Source organism: Cetorhinus maximus, chromosome 2 (genome assembly GCF_964194155.1).
Source record: "Cetorhinus maximus chromosome 2, sCetMax3.hap1.1, whole genome shotgun sequence".
Taxonomy (NCBI): Eukaryota; Metazoa; Chordata; class Chondrichthyes; order Lamniformes; family Cetorhinidae; genus Cetorhinus; species Cetorhinus maximus.
Window position 1 is genome coordinate 959,451 of NC_135880.1, and position 14,513 is coordinate 973,963.

The 14,513-nt window shown below is 43.1% G+C and overlaps 1 protein-coding gene across 8 annotated transcripts in view; it reads left to right on the forward strand.

The window, feature by feature from the left end:
- The window catches only part of LOC144691642 (nipped-B-like protein), a 564,605-nt gene that overhangs the window by 144,955 nt on the left and 405,137 nt on the right, over positions 1 to 14,513 (forward strand). For all 8 annotated transcript variants that reach the window (XM_078559979.1, XM_078559947.1, XM_078559954.1 and 5 more), the window contains 2 exons: positions 9,178 to 9,308; positions 11,392 to 11,509. In XM_078559979.1, coding sequence (XP_078416105.1) covers positions 9,178 to 9,308; positions 11,392 to 11,509 — 249 coding nt within the window. The remainder of the gene's footprint in view (positions 1 to 9,177; positions 9,309 to 11,391; positions 11,510 to 14,513) is intronic.

Below are 14,513 nucleotides of genomic sequence, written 5' to 3' on the forward strand. Positions count from 1 at the left end.
TAATCAGGAAATTTCCATAAATGAGATTCCCAACTTGTGATATACTGGGACTGTGGAGAATTGTTTATTGATTTTTACCAAAAAAAATTAATAAAATGCTTTTTGAATAAAATACTTGGAAGAAATTTATTATCTCATATTGGTTTTGAAACAATGTCCCAGGGATTAAGAGTTCAACTGTCACACCAGCTGAACTGCCTGGGCTGTGAGGGGTTACCTGAACAAAACCTGAACAGGCTAGGGGGAAAAAAAGCCTTCAAATAAACTCATTTATTTTTTCATGGTCTGATTTATTATGGATTGTGGCAAGTTAATTGGTGGTGTGTGTTTAGGTGCTGGTGGTTTTGTGGGGGGTGTAGTTGTTGATTCCATTGTAGATGCGGCCGTTTCTTTGCAAACCTTTAATAGGGCTGTGATTGGTAATTGATCTAACATTCATTTGTTGATGTAAACATGCAGCTTCACGAGCCCAGATTTCACATAATTCTGATATAGAAAAGTTCCATCCTGCTGCTGGCGTCAGGAACAGTTCGCATGCACAGGCAACCACAGTTTGGGTCGATTGTGCATGTTTCTGCCACGCTTGCGGTCAGTGGCAGGAGTTAGTGATTTCCATATGCACACTGAACTCCAGTATTGCTGAAAAAAAGACATGCAGTTGAAGCTTTTTACCTCGCACTCATCAGGACAACTTGTGAATCACTACAACCAGTCCTGCGCAAATTTTCTACATATATGATGAAGGATTTCTTTACCTTCACGAAGACCATGCAGGTCTTGTGTATCGATAGCAATGCTGTGTCCAAGTGCTTGTTCGATATTGCCAGCCTACTCACTAATGTACAGCTCAAGAAAGCCGTAGACATTTATACCACATCACTATGTAATGGCAATCCAGATGCGCCACCATTGTCTGAATCCGTACTCATTGAACTTATAAACTCAACAACTCGTTCCTTTGAATTCAGTTTTAATGACACCATGCATGCCCAAATGGATGGTGTTGTCATGGAATTCCCTCTAGGCCCAGGTCTCATGAAAGTTTTTGTTGGTTTCCATGAGATGTGTGTCTTTGATGGAATGATCCCTAACCTCCTACCCCTTGCATATTTTCAATATGCAGGGGATACTTTTGCTATATTTGAATCTGCTGCTGCATGTAGGAATTTCTTTGCCTTAATGGGCTCCATCCTGTGCTCAAATTCACTTTTGAAATGGAGCAGAAAAACAAGCCCCCTTTCCTTGTTGTGCTTGTTGAGAAATGTGTCAATGGGTTTTCTACTGCTGTCTGCCACATGTCCATCTTCACTGGCCAATATACGTGTTGGGATTCCTACTGTTCGTTCAGTGTGCAAGTTTGATGCCAAAATAGGGCGCCTCCAAGCTATCCTGTGGGATAATGGCTACCCTGATCAGATCATTGCGTGATATATAGTGAGCAAACTTGTGGTCCTGGAAGGTGCCCAGTCGACCTCAGATCACTCTGGAAGGGTAAGTTGTGTCAAAAGTTTGAGCAACAGGTGAAGCTAGCTATTTCACGCTACGCTGTGCAGTAGCAACATGAGTGGTATTCCCCAATAACAGGATTCTGCTGCTCTTATACCACACATAGGAGTAATGTGTATGACTTTCAGTGCCGGTGTGATGCCAGGTATGTAGGCCATATGCCCCAATGACTGGTGCATTGTAACAAATAACATGCCCCTTTGGCTGTTGGCAACAGGCAAAGTAGTGACCGTACTCAACCAGCCCGCATCCAACATTAGATGTGATTCCTTGATTGGACAACACTTATTAAACAATTCTGATTGTGCTATGAATTTGCTAACAACTAATTTAGGATGTTTATGATATGGTAGGTGATAATTGCCAGGCTGGCCAAATCCCAACGGGAAACGGCTGGCCAAATCCCACTATCATAACGGTTTTGCAATTCGTATTTATTATGAGAAGGTCTGTTCACTGAAGTCAGAAGTAATGAGTCCACTATCACCTTTAGAGATTTTAAAGATTAAATTAAAAAGACATTTATTAACAAAAGGAAGCTTAAACACACAAGACTACAGTTACATTTAGTTTTATAAGTTATCACAAGAAAGGTGGCAGATGATGTTCAATGTGGAGAAGTGTAAAGAACATGGAGAGGCAATATAAAATAAAAGATACTATTCTAAAGGGTGTGCAGGAGCAGAGAGATCTGGTTGTATATGTGCATAAGTCATGAAAGGTGGCAGGACTGGTAGAGAGAGCTGTTTCTAAAACATACAGCATTCTAGGCTTCATTAAAAGGGGAATAGAGTACAAGAGGAGGGAGGTTATGATGAACTTATATAAGACACTGGTTAGACCTTAGCTGGAGTATTGTGTACAGTCCTGGCTGTCACATTATAGGAAGGATGTGAACGCATTGGAGAGAGTGCAGAAGAGGTTTACGAGAATGGTTCCAGGGATGAGAGACTTCAGTTATAAGGAAAGATTGGAGAAGTTGGGACTGTTCTCCTTGGAGAGGAGAAGGCTGAGAGGAGATTTGATAGAAGTTTTCAAAATAATGAGGGGCCTGGACAAAGTAGATAGGGAGAAACTGTTCCCACTCATAAATGGATTGAGAACCAGAGGGCACAGTTTTAAAGTGTTTTGCAAAAGAAGCAAGTGCAAGTAGTTAGGGTATGGAATGCACTGCCTGGAAGTGTGGTGGAGGTAGGTTCAATCGAGGCATTATTATGATTATTTAAATAGAAACAACCTGCAGCGTTACGAGGAAAAGGCAGGAAATTGGTACCAAGTTAAAATGCTCAGAGAGCAGATGCAGACATGATGGGCCGAATGGTCTCCTGCACTGTAACAATTTTGTGATTCTGTGATTTCTACTTACTACTCCAAGCTTTCAGGCAACAGGCCAAATAGATTCTTAACCTGTAAAACATCCAGCAATGTTTAGGATTGGGGGAGAGTGGATTTTAGTAAAATAAGGCAGGATCTGGCCAAGGTAGACTGGGAACGGCTACTTGTGGGGAAATCTGCAGAAGAGCAGTGGGGGCATTCAAAAAGGAAATGGGGGAGGGTACAGGCTCAACATGTTCCCTCTAGGGTGATAAGAAGGAGTAACAAGCCCAGAGAACCATGGATGATCAGAGATATTCAGGATAGGATGAGAAGGAAAAGAGAGGCTTTTAGCAGGTACAAGGGAAGCAAATCAGCGGAGACATTAGTGGAGTACAGAAAGTGCAGGGTGGAACATAAGAAAGCAATTATGGGAGCAAAGAGGGGATATGAGAAAGCTCTGGCTGGTAAAAGTAGGGAAAATCTCAAGATATTCTATAAGTATATCAATGGGAAGAGGATAACCAGGGAAAGAGTAGGGCCCATAAGAGATCAAGGGGGCAATCTATGGGTGGAGCCCGAGGGCACCGCTAGTGTTGAACGAATACTTCACATCCATCTTCACCCAAGAGAATGAGGTATCGAACTCAGGGGGAGAGACTGCGAGGGTCTTGAGCAAATTGATATAGGGAGTGACAAGGTATTGGAGGTGTTGGCAGGCTTAAAAGTGGACAAATATCCAGATCCGGATGATTTGTGTCCCAGACTACTGAAGGGAGGCAAGGGAGGAGATCGCAGGGGCTCCGGCCCAAATCTTTAATTCCTCTCTGGCCACAGGGGAGGTGCCAGAGGACTGGAGAACAGCTAATGTGGTTCCGTTATTTAAGAAGGGTTGCAGAGATAAGCCAGGGAACTACAGACCAGTGAGTCTCATGTCAGTGGTAGGGAAATTATTGGAGAAAATTTTGAAGGAGAGAATCTATCTCCACTTGGAGAGGCAAGGTTTGATCAGGGATAGTCAGCATGGCTTTGTCAGAGGGAGGTCATGCCTAACAAATTTGATTGAATTTTTTGAGGAGGTGACCAGGTGTGTAGATGAGGGTAGTGCAGTTGATGTAGTTTATATGGATTTCAGCAAAGCCTTTGACAAGGTCCCACATGGGAGACTTATAAAGGCAGCAAATGCACATGAGATACAGGGTAATTTGATAAGGTGAATTCAAAATTGGCTTAGTTGTAGGAGACAGAGGGTGATGACAGAAGGCTGCTTTAGTGACTGGAAGCCAGTGTCCAGTGGCATACCACAGGGATCTGTGTTGGGTCCCCTATTATTTGTCATTTATATAAACGACATAGATGACTATGTGGCGGTTAGGATTAGTAAATTTGTGGATGACACAAAGATTGGCTGGGTGGTTAACAGTGAGGTTGAGTGTCTTGGGCTACAGGAAGATATAGACGGGATGGTCAAATGGGGAGATAAGTGGCAGATGGAATTTAACCCTGAAAAGTGTGAGGTGATACATTTTGCAAGGAGTAATTTGACAAGGAAGTATTCAATGAACGGCATGACACTAGGAAGTTCTGAGGAACAAAGGGACCTTGGCGTGTGTGTCCATAGATCTCTGAAGGAAGAACTTGCTGCCCAGGCCGAGGTGAGAGAGGACGTAACTGGTTTGCTAGAAGAACTTATAATCAAGAGGAAGGTGGTGCTGGAAAGGCTATTTTTGTTTGTTTCTATCTTTACTTAAAATAGATATGGTACCAGGACCGGATGAGATGCATTGAAGGGTACTGAGGCAAGTGAGAGTGGAAATGGCAGAAGCACTAGTGATAATCTGCCAGTGTACCTTAGACACAGGGGAGGTGCCAGAGGACTGGAGAACTGTGAATGTCGCACCCTTGCTCAAAAAGGGGTAGAAGGATAAAGCTGGCGACTACAGACCAGTCAATTCGACCTCCATGGTAGGGAAGCTTCTGGAATCTATAGTACGGGATAAAATCAATAGTCACTTAGACAAGTGCAGGATAATTAAGGAAAGCTAACATGGATTCATCAAGAGAAAATCACGTTTAACTAACTTGCTGGAGTTTTTTGAGAAGTTAACAGAGAAGGTTGATGAGGGAAACACTGATGTGGTGCATATGGATTTTCAAAAGGCATTTGATACAGTGCCACACAACAGACTTGAGCAAAATTCTAGGTCATGGAATAAAAGGGAAATTAGGCACTTGGATAAGAAATTGGCTGAGTGACAGGAAACAGTAGTGATAAATGATTGTTTTTCAGATTGGAGGAAGGTTTGTCGCGGAGTCCCTCAGGGTCATTGTTGGGACCCTTGCTCTTCCTGATATATATTAATGACCTCGACTGTAGTGTGCAAATTTCAAAATTTGTAGATGATAGGAAGATTGGAAATGTTGTCGACAGTGATAGGTATAGTCTTGAACTTCAAAAGGACATAGACGTGTTGGTGAATTGGGCAGACAAGTGGCAGATGAAGTTCAATGCAGGTGAGTGTGAGGTGATTAATTTTGGCAGAAAGAATATGTATGGAGACAGTATAAAATAAAGGGAGAGCCTCCAAAGGAGGTGCAGGAACCGAGGGACCCTGGTGTATATGTACATAAGTCATTGAAGATGGCAGGGCATTTTGAGAGAGCAGTTAATAAAGCATATAGTATCTTAGGCTTTATTAATAGGGGCATTGAGTACAAGAGTAAGGAAGTCATATTGAACTTGTATAAGACACTAGTCAGGCCCCATCTGGAGTACTGCGTCCAGTTCTGGGCACTGTACTTGAGGATGTGAAGACATTAGAAAGAGTACAGAGGACTAGGCACTTGAGGTCAGTGACAGCCCTGGAAAGAATAGCTTGATGTTCGGTGGTGGGGTCATGGTCCTGGGGGAGGTAGGAAGAAATGCCTGAGAATTGGCACTCAGCCTCTGTAAGGTAGAGGTCAGTGCGTCAGACATGACAGCACCACCCTTGTCGGCAGCTTTGCTAAAGTCAGGGTTGGACCTGAGAACAGAGTGCAGCAAGTTCAGAAGAAGAGAGATTGGAGTGGGTGAGAGGAGCAGAGAAATACGATGGCCAGTGTCATGCCGACAGTTCTCAATGAAAAGATCAAGAGCAGTTAAGAGGCCAGAGGGAGGGTTCCAGGTGGAGGGAGAACAGCTTGGAGTTTTTGCAGCATTTTCTGTTTTTATTTCAGATTTCCAGCATCCGCAGTATTTTGCTTTTATTCCATGAACAGAGCCTAACTACCTCCCTATTAAATTCAATGGCTTTATTGTCTTTTCATCAGTATCGAGGTCTTGGGAGGGGTCATCATTGACCAGGAACTCAATTAGACCACTCTTAACTCTGAGCCAGCCCGAGGCTAGGTTTACTGCAGCATGTGATTCACTTTCTGGGGTTTGGAGAAAAGGTCTGCAGGTATACCTGGCCGATAGCAGCTCCTTGCATTGTTCCAGCTGCAGAATATGTAACAGAGTTTGAGTTTTGTGCTTTTGACCAGTACTTCCCAGCCAACACACACTCTTGATCATTTCTGTGCACCTACCGTACTGTCGCCTTTAAGAACTGTACTGGTGCTGGACCCTAAACGTGTTTTGATTTGTAATGTCAGATGAGCAGTCCATTTTGATAACTGTGCTATCTTGGTGCTTCAATCAATGTGTTTCTGACTGGTGCTTGGAGATTCCATGATGCTTAATGTAAGGGCAGTCTGCTAAGCTGCTGTTGCCCCTCTGTGGTATAAAGTAGCCAAATTGTCTAGTTACTGCTTCTTCAGGAGTTCAGTAGGGTACTGAAGCTTTGTTACATGTCCTTGAGATTTGGCACCACGGTGGTAAAATGAGCCTTCTCACCTGGATCTAGCTGTGGCTGCCATCTTAGTTGAGTTTATTGCTTTTGCTTTATTATCACTATTATTGTTTGAACTAGCTAGGATCTGCAGCCTTTGCCGACCAAATTGCCATTAAAGCTTCTTCCTTTAGTTTAGGGGTATTGTCCTCAAGATTCAAATTAATTTGCCAACCTCGTGTTCCACTTCTCCCTCTTTACTTCTGACTACAAGTGATGTTCTAGCTCAGCTTTGCCAGTGATAAATTAACTGACCCAAGAGATTGTGAATGTTCTACCCTCAAATTATTCTGATGTTGGGTAAGTAAGTATCAATCCTCAGTTTTTACGCCTAAGTGTAGGAATCCTCATTTTACATTGTGTAGTGCAGCACGCCATGTAGTCTAGTATCTTGTGATGAGCTTGGACTTCCTGATTGGTGCCTGGCCCTCACGTTTGACTGACAGTTGTTGGCACCGATATCTGTTATCTCTGGTGTTACTTGTGGTTTTTTGTGCTTGCTGAAGTCGGTATTAGGATGCACACCAAGCTGGTGCATCTCTCTTTGGTCTGTGGAGAAGCAGCAGACTGTTCATTTGGTATTTGGATTCTGGCATTTAGGAGGTTACATAATGGCCTTGCGTTTAACAGCATGGGACCTCCAGAGACCAGTTTGAAAGTGCTGATTGAAGCACCAAGATAGCAGGCTTATCAAAATAGACTGCTTATCTGACATTAAAAATCAAAACATGTTTAGAGTCAGGCACCAGTACGGTTCTCAAAAGCGACAGTACTGTAGGTGCACAGAGATGATTGTGTTTGGGTGGGCAATACTAGTCAAAAGCACAAAACTACTAGCAAAGTCTTTTTATTCACCATATTCATATGAATATACGAACAAGAAGCAGGAGGAGGCCATTTGGCCCCTTGAGCCTGCTCTTCTGCATCCCACTTACTGCCAATAACCTATCACCCCCTTGCTTACCAAGAATCTATCCACCTCTGCCTTAAAAATATTCAAAGACTCTGCTTCCACCACCTTTTCAGGGAGAGAGTTCCAAAGGACGTAAGTTCAAGGTGAGGGGCAAGAGGTTTAGGGGGGATGTGAGGAAAAACTTTTTTTACCCAGAGGGTGGTGATGGTCTGGAATGCACTGCCTGGGAGGGTGGTGGAGGTGGGTTGCCTCACATCCTTTAAAAAAGTACCTGGATGAGCACTTGGCACATCATAACATTCAAGGTTATGGGCCAGGTGCTGGTAAATGGGATTAGGTAGGTAGGTCAGGTGTTTCTCACGTGCCGGTGCAGACTCGATGGGCCGAAGGGCCTCTTCTTCACTGTGAGATTCTGTGATTCTGTGACTCATGACACTCTGAGGGAAAATATTTCTCATCTCTATTTTAAATGGGCGATCCCTTATTTTTAAACAGTGACCCCTAGTTCTAGATTCTTCCACAATAGGAAACATCCTCTCCACACCCACCCTGTCAAAATCCCTCAGAATCTTGTATGTTTCAATCAAATCGCCCCTTACTCTTCTAAACTCCAGCAGATACAAGCCTAGCCTGTCCAACTTTTCCTCAGAAGGCAGCCCACCTATCCCGGGCATTAGCCTAGTAAGCCTTCTCTGAACTGCTTCCAATGCATTTACATCCTTCCTTAAGTAAGGTGACCAATACTGTGCACAGTACTGCAAATGTGGTCTCACTAGTGTCCTGTACAACTGAAGCATAACCTCTCTACTTTTGTATTCAATTCCCCTTGCAATAAATGATAACATTCTATGAGCTTTCCTAATTATTTGGTGTGCCTGCATACTAGACTTTTGTGATTCATGCACTAGGACAATCAGATCCCTCTGCAATCTCTCACCATTTAGATAATATGCTTCTCTTTTATTCTTCCTGCCAAAATGGACAATTTCACATTTATCCACATTGTGAGTATTCCTACTCAAGTAACCAACCCTTCCGCTTGTTTGGAGTTGCTTCCTGAAATTGAACCCTCAGCATTAGGTGACACAGCTCATTATAATTGTTTGCATGCATATTTCTAGCCAAAATTTCCAGATATTTCTACTTTCTTTTTCCCAGTTTCCTGTGATTTTTACCTGCCTGATTCAGGTTTTAAGTCTTAGAAGCTTTGAGAATGGCACACTTTAGTTTCTTAATTTACACTGACCACTCTCTCAAGGGTAACTAGGGATGGACAATATCCACATCGCATGAATAAATAAAACTGCTAAGCGAAGGTATGAGCTATCCTTGTTCTACTTTTATGTCCTACTAATAAAATCTCATAAAGCTATGGATAACACTAGGTGTAAAACTTTTCAAGAAAGATTATTCCTAGATGATCCCTAAATAATATGAAAGCAATTTATTTGGCTGCAGAGTTTAAACTTCTAAGGATAATCGTAACACATTGTAGTTAGTGATATTTAAAAGTTATTTTAAGTCAGTAAAAGTAGCTTTGAAGTAAAACTGAAGGTGATTATGTTCCTTTTGTAGAGAACTGAAGGATAACCTTGGCAGTGATGACCCAGAGGGTGATATTCCAGTCCTCCTGCAAGCTGTCTTGGCTAGAAACCCCAATGTCTTCAGGGAGAAAAGCATGCAGAATCGATATGGGGTACAGAGTGGTGAGTAATACGCATACAGTAAACCCCCGATCAGCTGATTTACTAAAAATTGGCAATTTTTTCCCGTTTCATCGGATTTTTACTGTAGATTTAGGATTGATTGCGTTCTGCAATTCAATCACTTTCAGTTAAGGCCACTAGTTTATACTGTCTGAATAATTCAAAATCCTTATGTAACATTCTGGGGTTTTGGCTCATGTTTTGGGGATCAAATTGCACAAGTCTCTATGCTTTACCATGAACCTGTGAATCAGTGCCTTTGCTCAACAGAAACATTGAACTTATTAATTTCTTCATAGAAGGAGGAGGGGAAATACAGTTTGAATTTCTCTTTCACCTTCACTGACTGACGTTAGCGGCTGGATGACTAGCTGTAACGGCTTTGTTGATCATAGGGAACATAGAACTTGCTCCAATTTATTGCTCCTGTTGGGCATCTGCGAACAGTGAGGGGTGACTTGGCCGTCATTTTCCAACCCTGTGTAAGGAGGTATTCTCATTTGGGAGAATATGCTCCTGGAGTTGGGAAAATACTGTGAATATAAAGCCATATATTGAAACTGCACAACATGTTAGATAAACAGTGTAGCATAGAATTTACTAACTTAATAAAATTATGCTCAAACCCTGATCAGATCAACTCTTTCCTTTAAAGAAAAAAGTGATTCTGTAAATGGTGAGACTGTATCTAAGAACTCAGTTTTATAGTTTGAAAGAATCACTATCTATAGAAATATATCTCTACAATTTAATTTTACATTTTGAATCATGTTTAACTGAGGCCCTGCTTTCCCCCTCAGGTTGACCTAAAAAATTTCTTGGCAAGAGCTGGAGAGTTCTGGCTATGGCTGCCGATCCGCTGTAACCCCTCCTCCGGTCTGCCATGCTTGGGGCCGAGGCATTTCTGGATTATAGAAAACCGTTAGAATGCCTAACCACTAGTGTGTAAACCAAATATAAATATGTACCTGAGACATAAAATGGAGCCAAATGGGGTTCTTTGCACATGTTACCTGTGCAGAAGGGCTTGTATGCCTAATCACCAACGGAAGAATTAATGGAAGAAGCGCAAGAGGCCAACCGTGAGGGAAGCGTTTAGACAACGTTAAAGTCTGGCTTAACCAGAACTCCCAACAGTGGATGACCTGGTTGCTGCTATGATCAGAAAGTTTGGAAGACCATGGTCACCTTTGCCACCTGCCATGGCCCTTGGACAAGGGTGTTAAGACAAAATATGCCAGAATTAGTGTTACGACATGAAAGTGTGTGTTTTCAAAACCATTCATTTGAAACTATGGGCTGAAGCACTAATGCACAGGATTAAATCGATAACAAAATTGAGCATTGTCAAGAGTTAAATAATACACTCCTTTACAAGCCTTAAAGGACATTTATAAATCCCAGTGTATTCATAGTATATGTTTGAAGACATTTGTAGTTAAAGCAAGTTCTCACTTAATCTATATCCTGTGCACCAGGGTTTCTCAAACTCTCTTCCAGTGTGACCCCATTGTAACATACACGTGCACTGCAATCAGTCCCACTCCACATGCATGCACACGCAAACTGATCAGCTCTTCTTTCCCCACTCTCGGTCTAAGCTGCCAATGCCTGTGGCTGAATCTGCAGCTGACAGTAAGCAGCCTGTACGACAGGCAGAAATGGAACAAATTTGGAGCCACAATTCACTTTCCCAGTTCAACTGCATGGCCGGTTTTCCTGACACTCCGGACACATCAGTCACATATGTTACGTTTGCTGGCGATTTGTTGCAATGCTGAGAGTCTGAGAATTGCAGGGTCGGCTGAAAAAATTCCAGACAACTGGTGGTTCTGGATTTGAGTTCTGGATTGGAGAGGTTACAGTGTGTTTATCTCTCAACAGCACCACTAAAAGAAATTACTTGCTGCTGTCTGTGGGACCTTGCTGTGTGCAAATTGGCTGCCTCATTTTGCTACAAAAATAAGTATTTGCACTTCTAGATGTAAACTCTTTGGACCATCCTGAGGATATGAAAGATGCTTTATAAATGCAAGTTTGTTCTTTTGAATTGGCTTTACTGTGTGAACATGTCATCTTTCAGGTATTATGCAACAACAGATCATCCAACACCAACAGTACAAACTACCACAGAATTCCATACATGGGAGCCCTGCATCCTCCACTTTTCAACAGTCCACTATCTCGCACAGCCCTTCCAGGTAATATGCAACACATTATCAAATTGGTCAATTCTCCAGAACTTATTCAATAGTGACTTGTTTTTAAATATCTGTGATTAATAATAGTGTGCAATTCTCATTTCTAACAGTTAATAGAAGAAAAATAAGATTGTGTGGGCTCTTCAGGTGGTTGTGTACCAGCTGACAAAGATGCAGATCCCCAAAAACTTGTCCCATTGCTTGCTTCCATTTGCTCATTCTGAATGGTAAAAAGGAGAGTTCTGTCATTCTGCTGATAACACACGTAGGAAATAAGTGGTGAAGAGGACATAATGAATCTACAAAATGATATAGATAGGTTGGGTGAGTGATCTGGTAGATGGAGTATAGTGTGGGGATATGTGAAATTGTCCATTTTGACAGGAAGAATAAAAATGAAGCTTACCTAAATGGTGAGAGGACTCAGGAACCTGGGTGTTGTCCTCGTGCATGAATCAAAAAAGCTTAGTATGAAGTAATTAGCAAGTATTTAGGAAAGCTAATAGAATGTTATCATTTGGCCAAGGGAAACAGGCAGGTAGTTCAGGAGTCCACTGGGGTCCTGCTCGCAAATCGGTATTCCATTTTGGAGGCTGATGAGGGCGCTGGTTCCCCCAGGGAGTACAGACAGAGCCAAGCTTTTGGCACCACAAACAGCCTCTCTGTACAGGAGGGGAGGAAAAGAGGAAGAGCAATAGTAACAGGGGATTCTATAGTCAGGGGAACAGGCGCCACTGTGGCCATCAGCGTGACTCCAGGATGGTGTGTTGCCTCCCTGGTGTCAGGGTCCGGGATGTCACTGCAGGGCATCCTGAATGGGGAGGGTGATAAGGCAGAGATCATGGTACATGTTGGTACCAATGACATAGGTAGAAAGAGGGATGAGGTCTTGCATCAAGAATTCAGGGAGTTAGGCAGTAGACTAAAAAGCAAGACCTCTCGGGTTGTAATCTCTGGATTACTCCCAGTGCCACGTGCTAGCGAGCTCAGAAATAGGAGAATAGCGCAGATGAATATGTAGCTTAAGAGTTGGTGCAGGAGGGAGGGTTTTAGATTCCTGGATCACTGGGACTGTTTCTGGGGAAGGTGGGACCTGTACAAGTGGGACGGTCTACATCTGAACCAGAGCGGGACTAACATCCTTGTGGGCGTGTTTGCTAGTGCTGTTGGGAGGAATTTAAACTAATTCGGCAGGGGGAGGGGGACACAGAATATTAGCAGAATAGGGACGCATCATAATATAGTAAAACAATCAAGTCAGAGGGAGTACAGCTGCAATAAGGTTCAAGGGGGCAAGGCTGGATGGCCTCTACTTTAATGCCAAGAGTATTACAGGTAAAATGGATGAGTTAAGAGTAAGCAAAAACAAAAATAGCTGGAAAAACACCGCAGGCCTGACAGCATCTGCGTAGAGGAACACAGTTGACGTTTCGAGTCCATATGACTCTTCATCAGAACTTAGGAAATAGAGAAATGAGATGAAATATAAGCTGGTTGAGGGGGGTGGCACAGGTAGAGCTGGTTAGAGGGCCAGTGATAGGTGGAGGCAAAGAAGAGATTGCCAAAGATGTCATCGACAAAAGGACAAAGGGGTGTTGACGGTGGTGAGTTAAGAGTGCGGATTGACACATGGAATTGTGATATAGTAGTCATCACAGAGACGTGGTTGAGAGAGGGGCAGGATTGGCAGCTCAACATTCTGGGATATAGAATCTTCAGGGGAGGGGGTAAAAGAGGAGGAGGCATTGCGTTATTAGTTAAGGAGTCAGGTACTGCAGTAAGGAAGGATGATATCTTGGAGGGGGCATCGAATGAAGCTTTGTGGGTAGAGCTTAGGAATGAAAAAGGTGCAGCCACATTGTTAGGTGCTTATTGTAGACCCCCAGATAGTCAGCAGGAAATTGAGGAGCAGATATGTGCACAATTTGCGGAGGTGTGTAAAAACAATAACAATAGGGTAATTATATTAGGCGATTTCAACTTTCCCAACATTAATTGGGATAGACATAGTGTTAAGGGCTTGGATGGAGTGGGTTTCTTGAAATGTGTACAGGAGAACTTTTGAGGTCACTATGTAGAGGGTCCAACGAGGGACGGCGCAGTGCTGGACCTAATTCTGGGAAATGAAGCCGGACAGGTGGCTGAGGTGGTGGTGGGGGAGCATTTTAGTAATAGTGACCACAACATAGTACAATTTAAGCTTGTTATGGACAAAGAAATAGACAAGCCGCAAAAAAATATTTTGGATTGGGGGAGAGCGGATTTTAGTATAATAAGGCACGGCCTGGCCAAGGTAGACTGGGAACAGCTACTTGTGGGGAAATCTACAGAAGAGCAGTGGGGGCACTCAAAAAGGAAATGGGGAGGGTACAGGCTGAACATGTTCCCTCTAGGGTGATAGGAAGGAGTAACAAGCCCAGAGAACTATGGATGACCAGAGATATTCAGTATACGGTAAGAAGGAAAAGAGAGGCTTTTAGCAGGTACAAGGGAAGCAAATCAGTGGAGGCATCAGTGGAGTACAGAAAGTGCAGAGTGGAGCTTAAGAAAGCAATTATGGGAGCAAAGAGGGGATATGAGAAAGCTCTGGCTGGTAAAAGTAGAGAAAATCCCAAGATATTCTATGAATATATCAATGGGAAGAGGATAACTAGGGAAAGAGTAGGGCCCATAAGGGACCAATGGGGCAATCTAAGGGTGGAGCTAGAGGACATCGGTAGAGTGTTGAATGAATACTTCACATCCATCTTCACCCAAGAGAATGAGGATGAAGGTATGGAACTCGGGGAGAGAGTCTGTGAGGTTCTTGAGCAAATTGATATAGGGAGTGACAAGGTATTGGAGGTGTTGGCAGTCTTAAAAGTGGACAAATCTCCAGGTCTGGATGATTTGTGTCCCAGACTGCTGAGGGAGGCAAGGGAGGAGATTACAGGGGCTCTGACCCAAATTTTTAATTTCTCTCTGGCCACAGGGGAGGTGCCAGAGGACTGGAGAGCAGCTAATG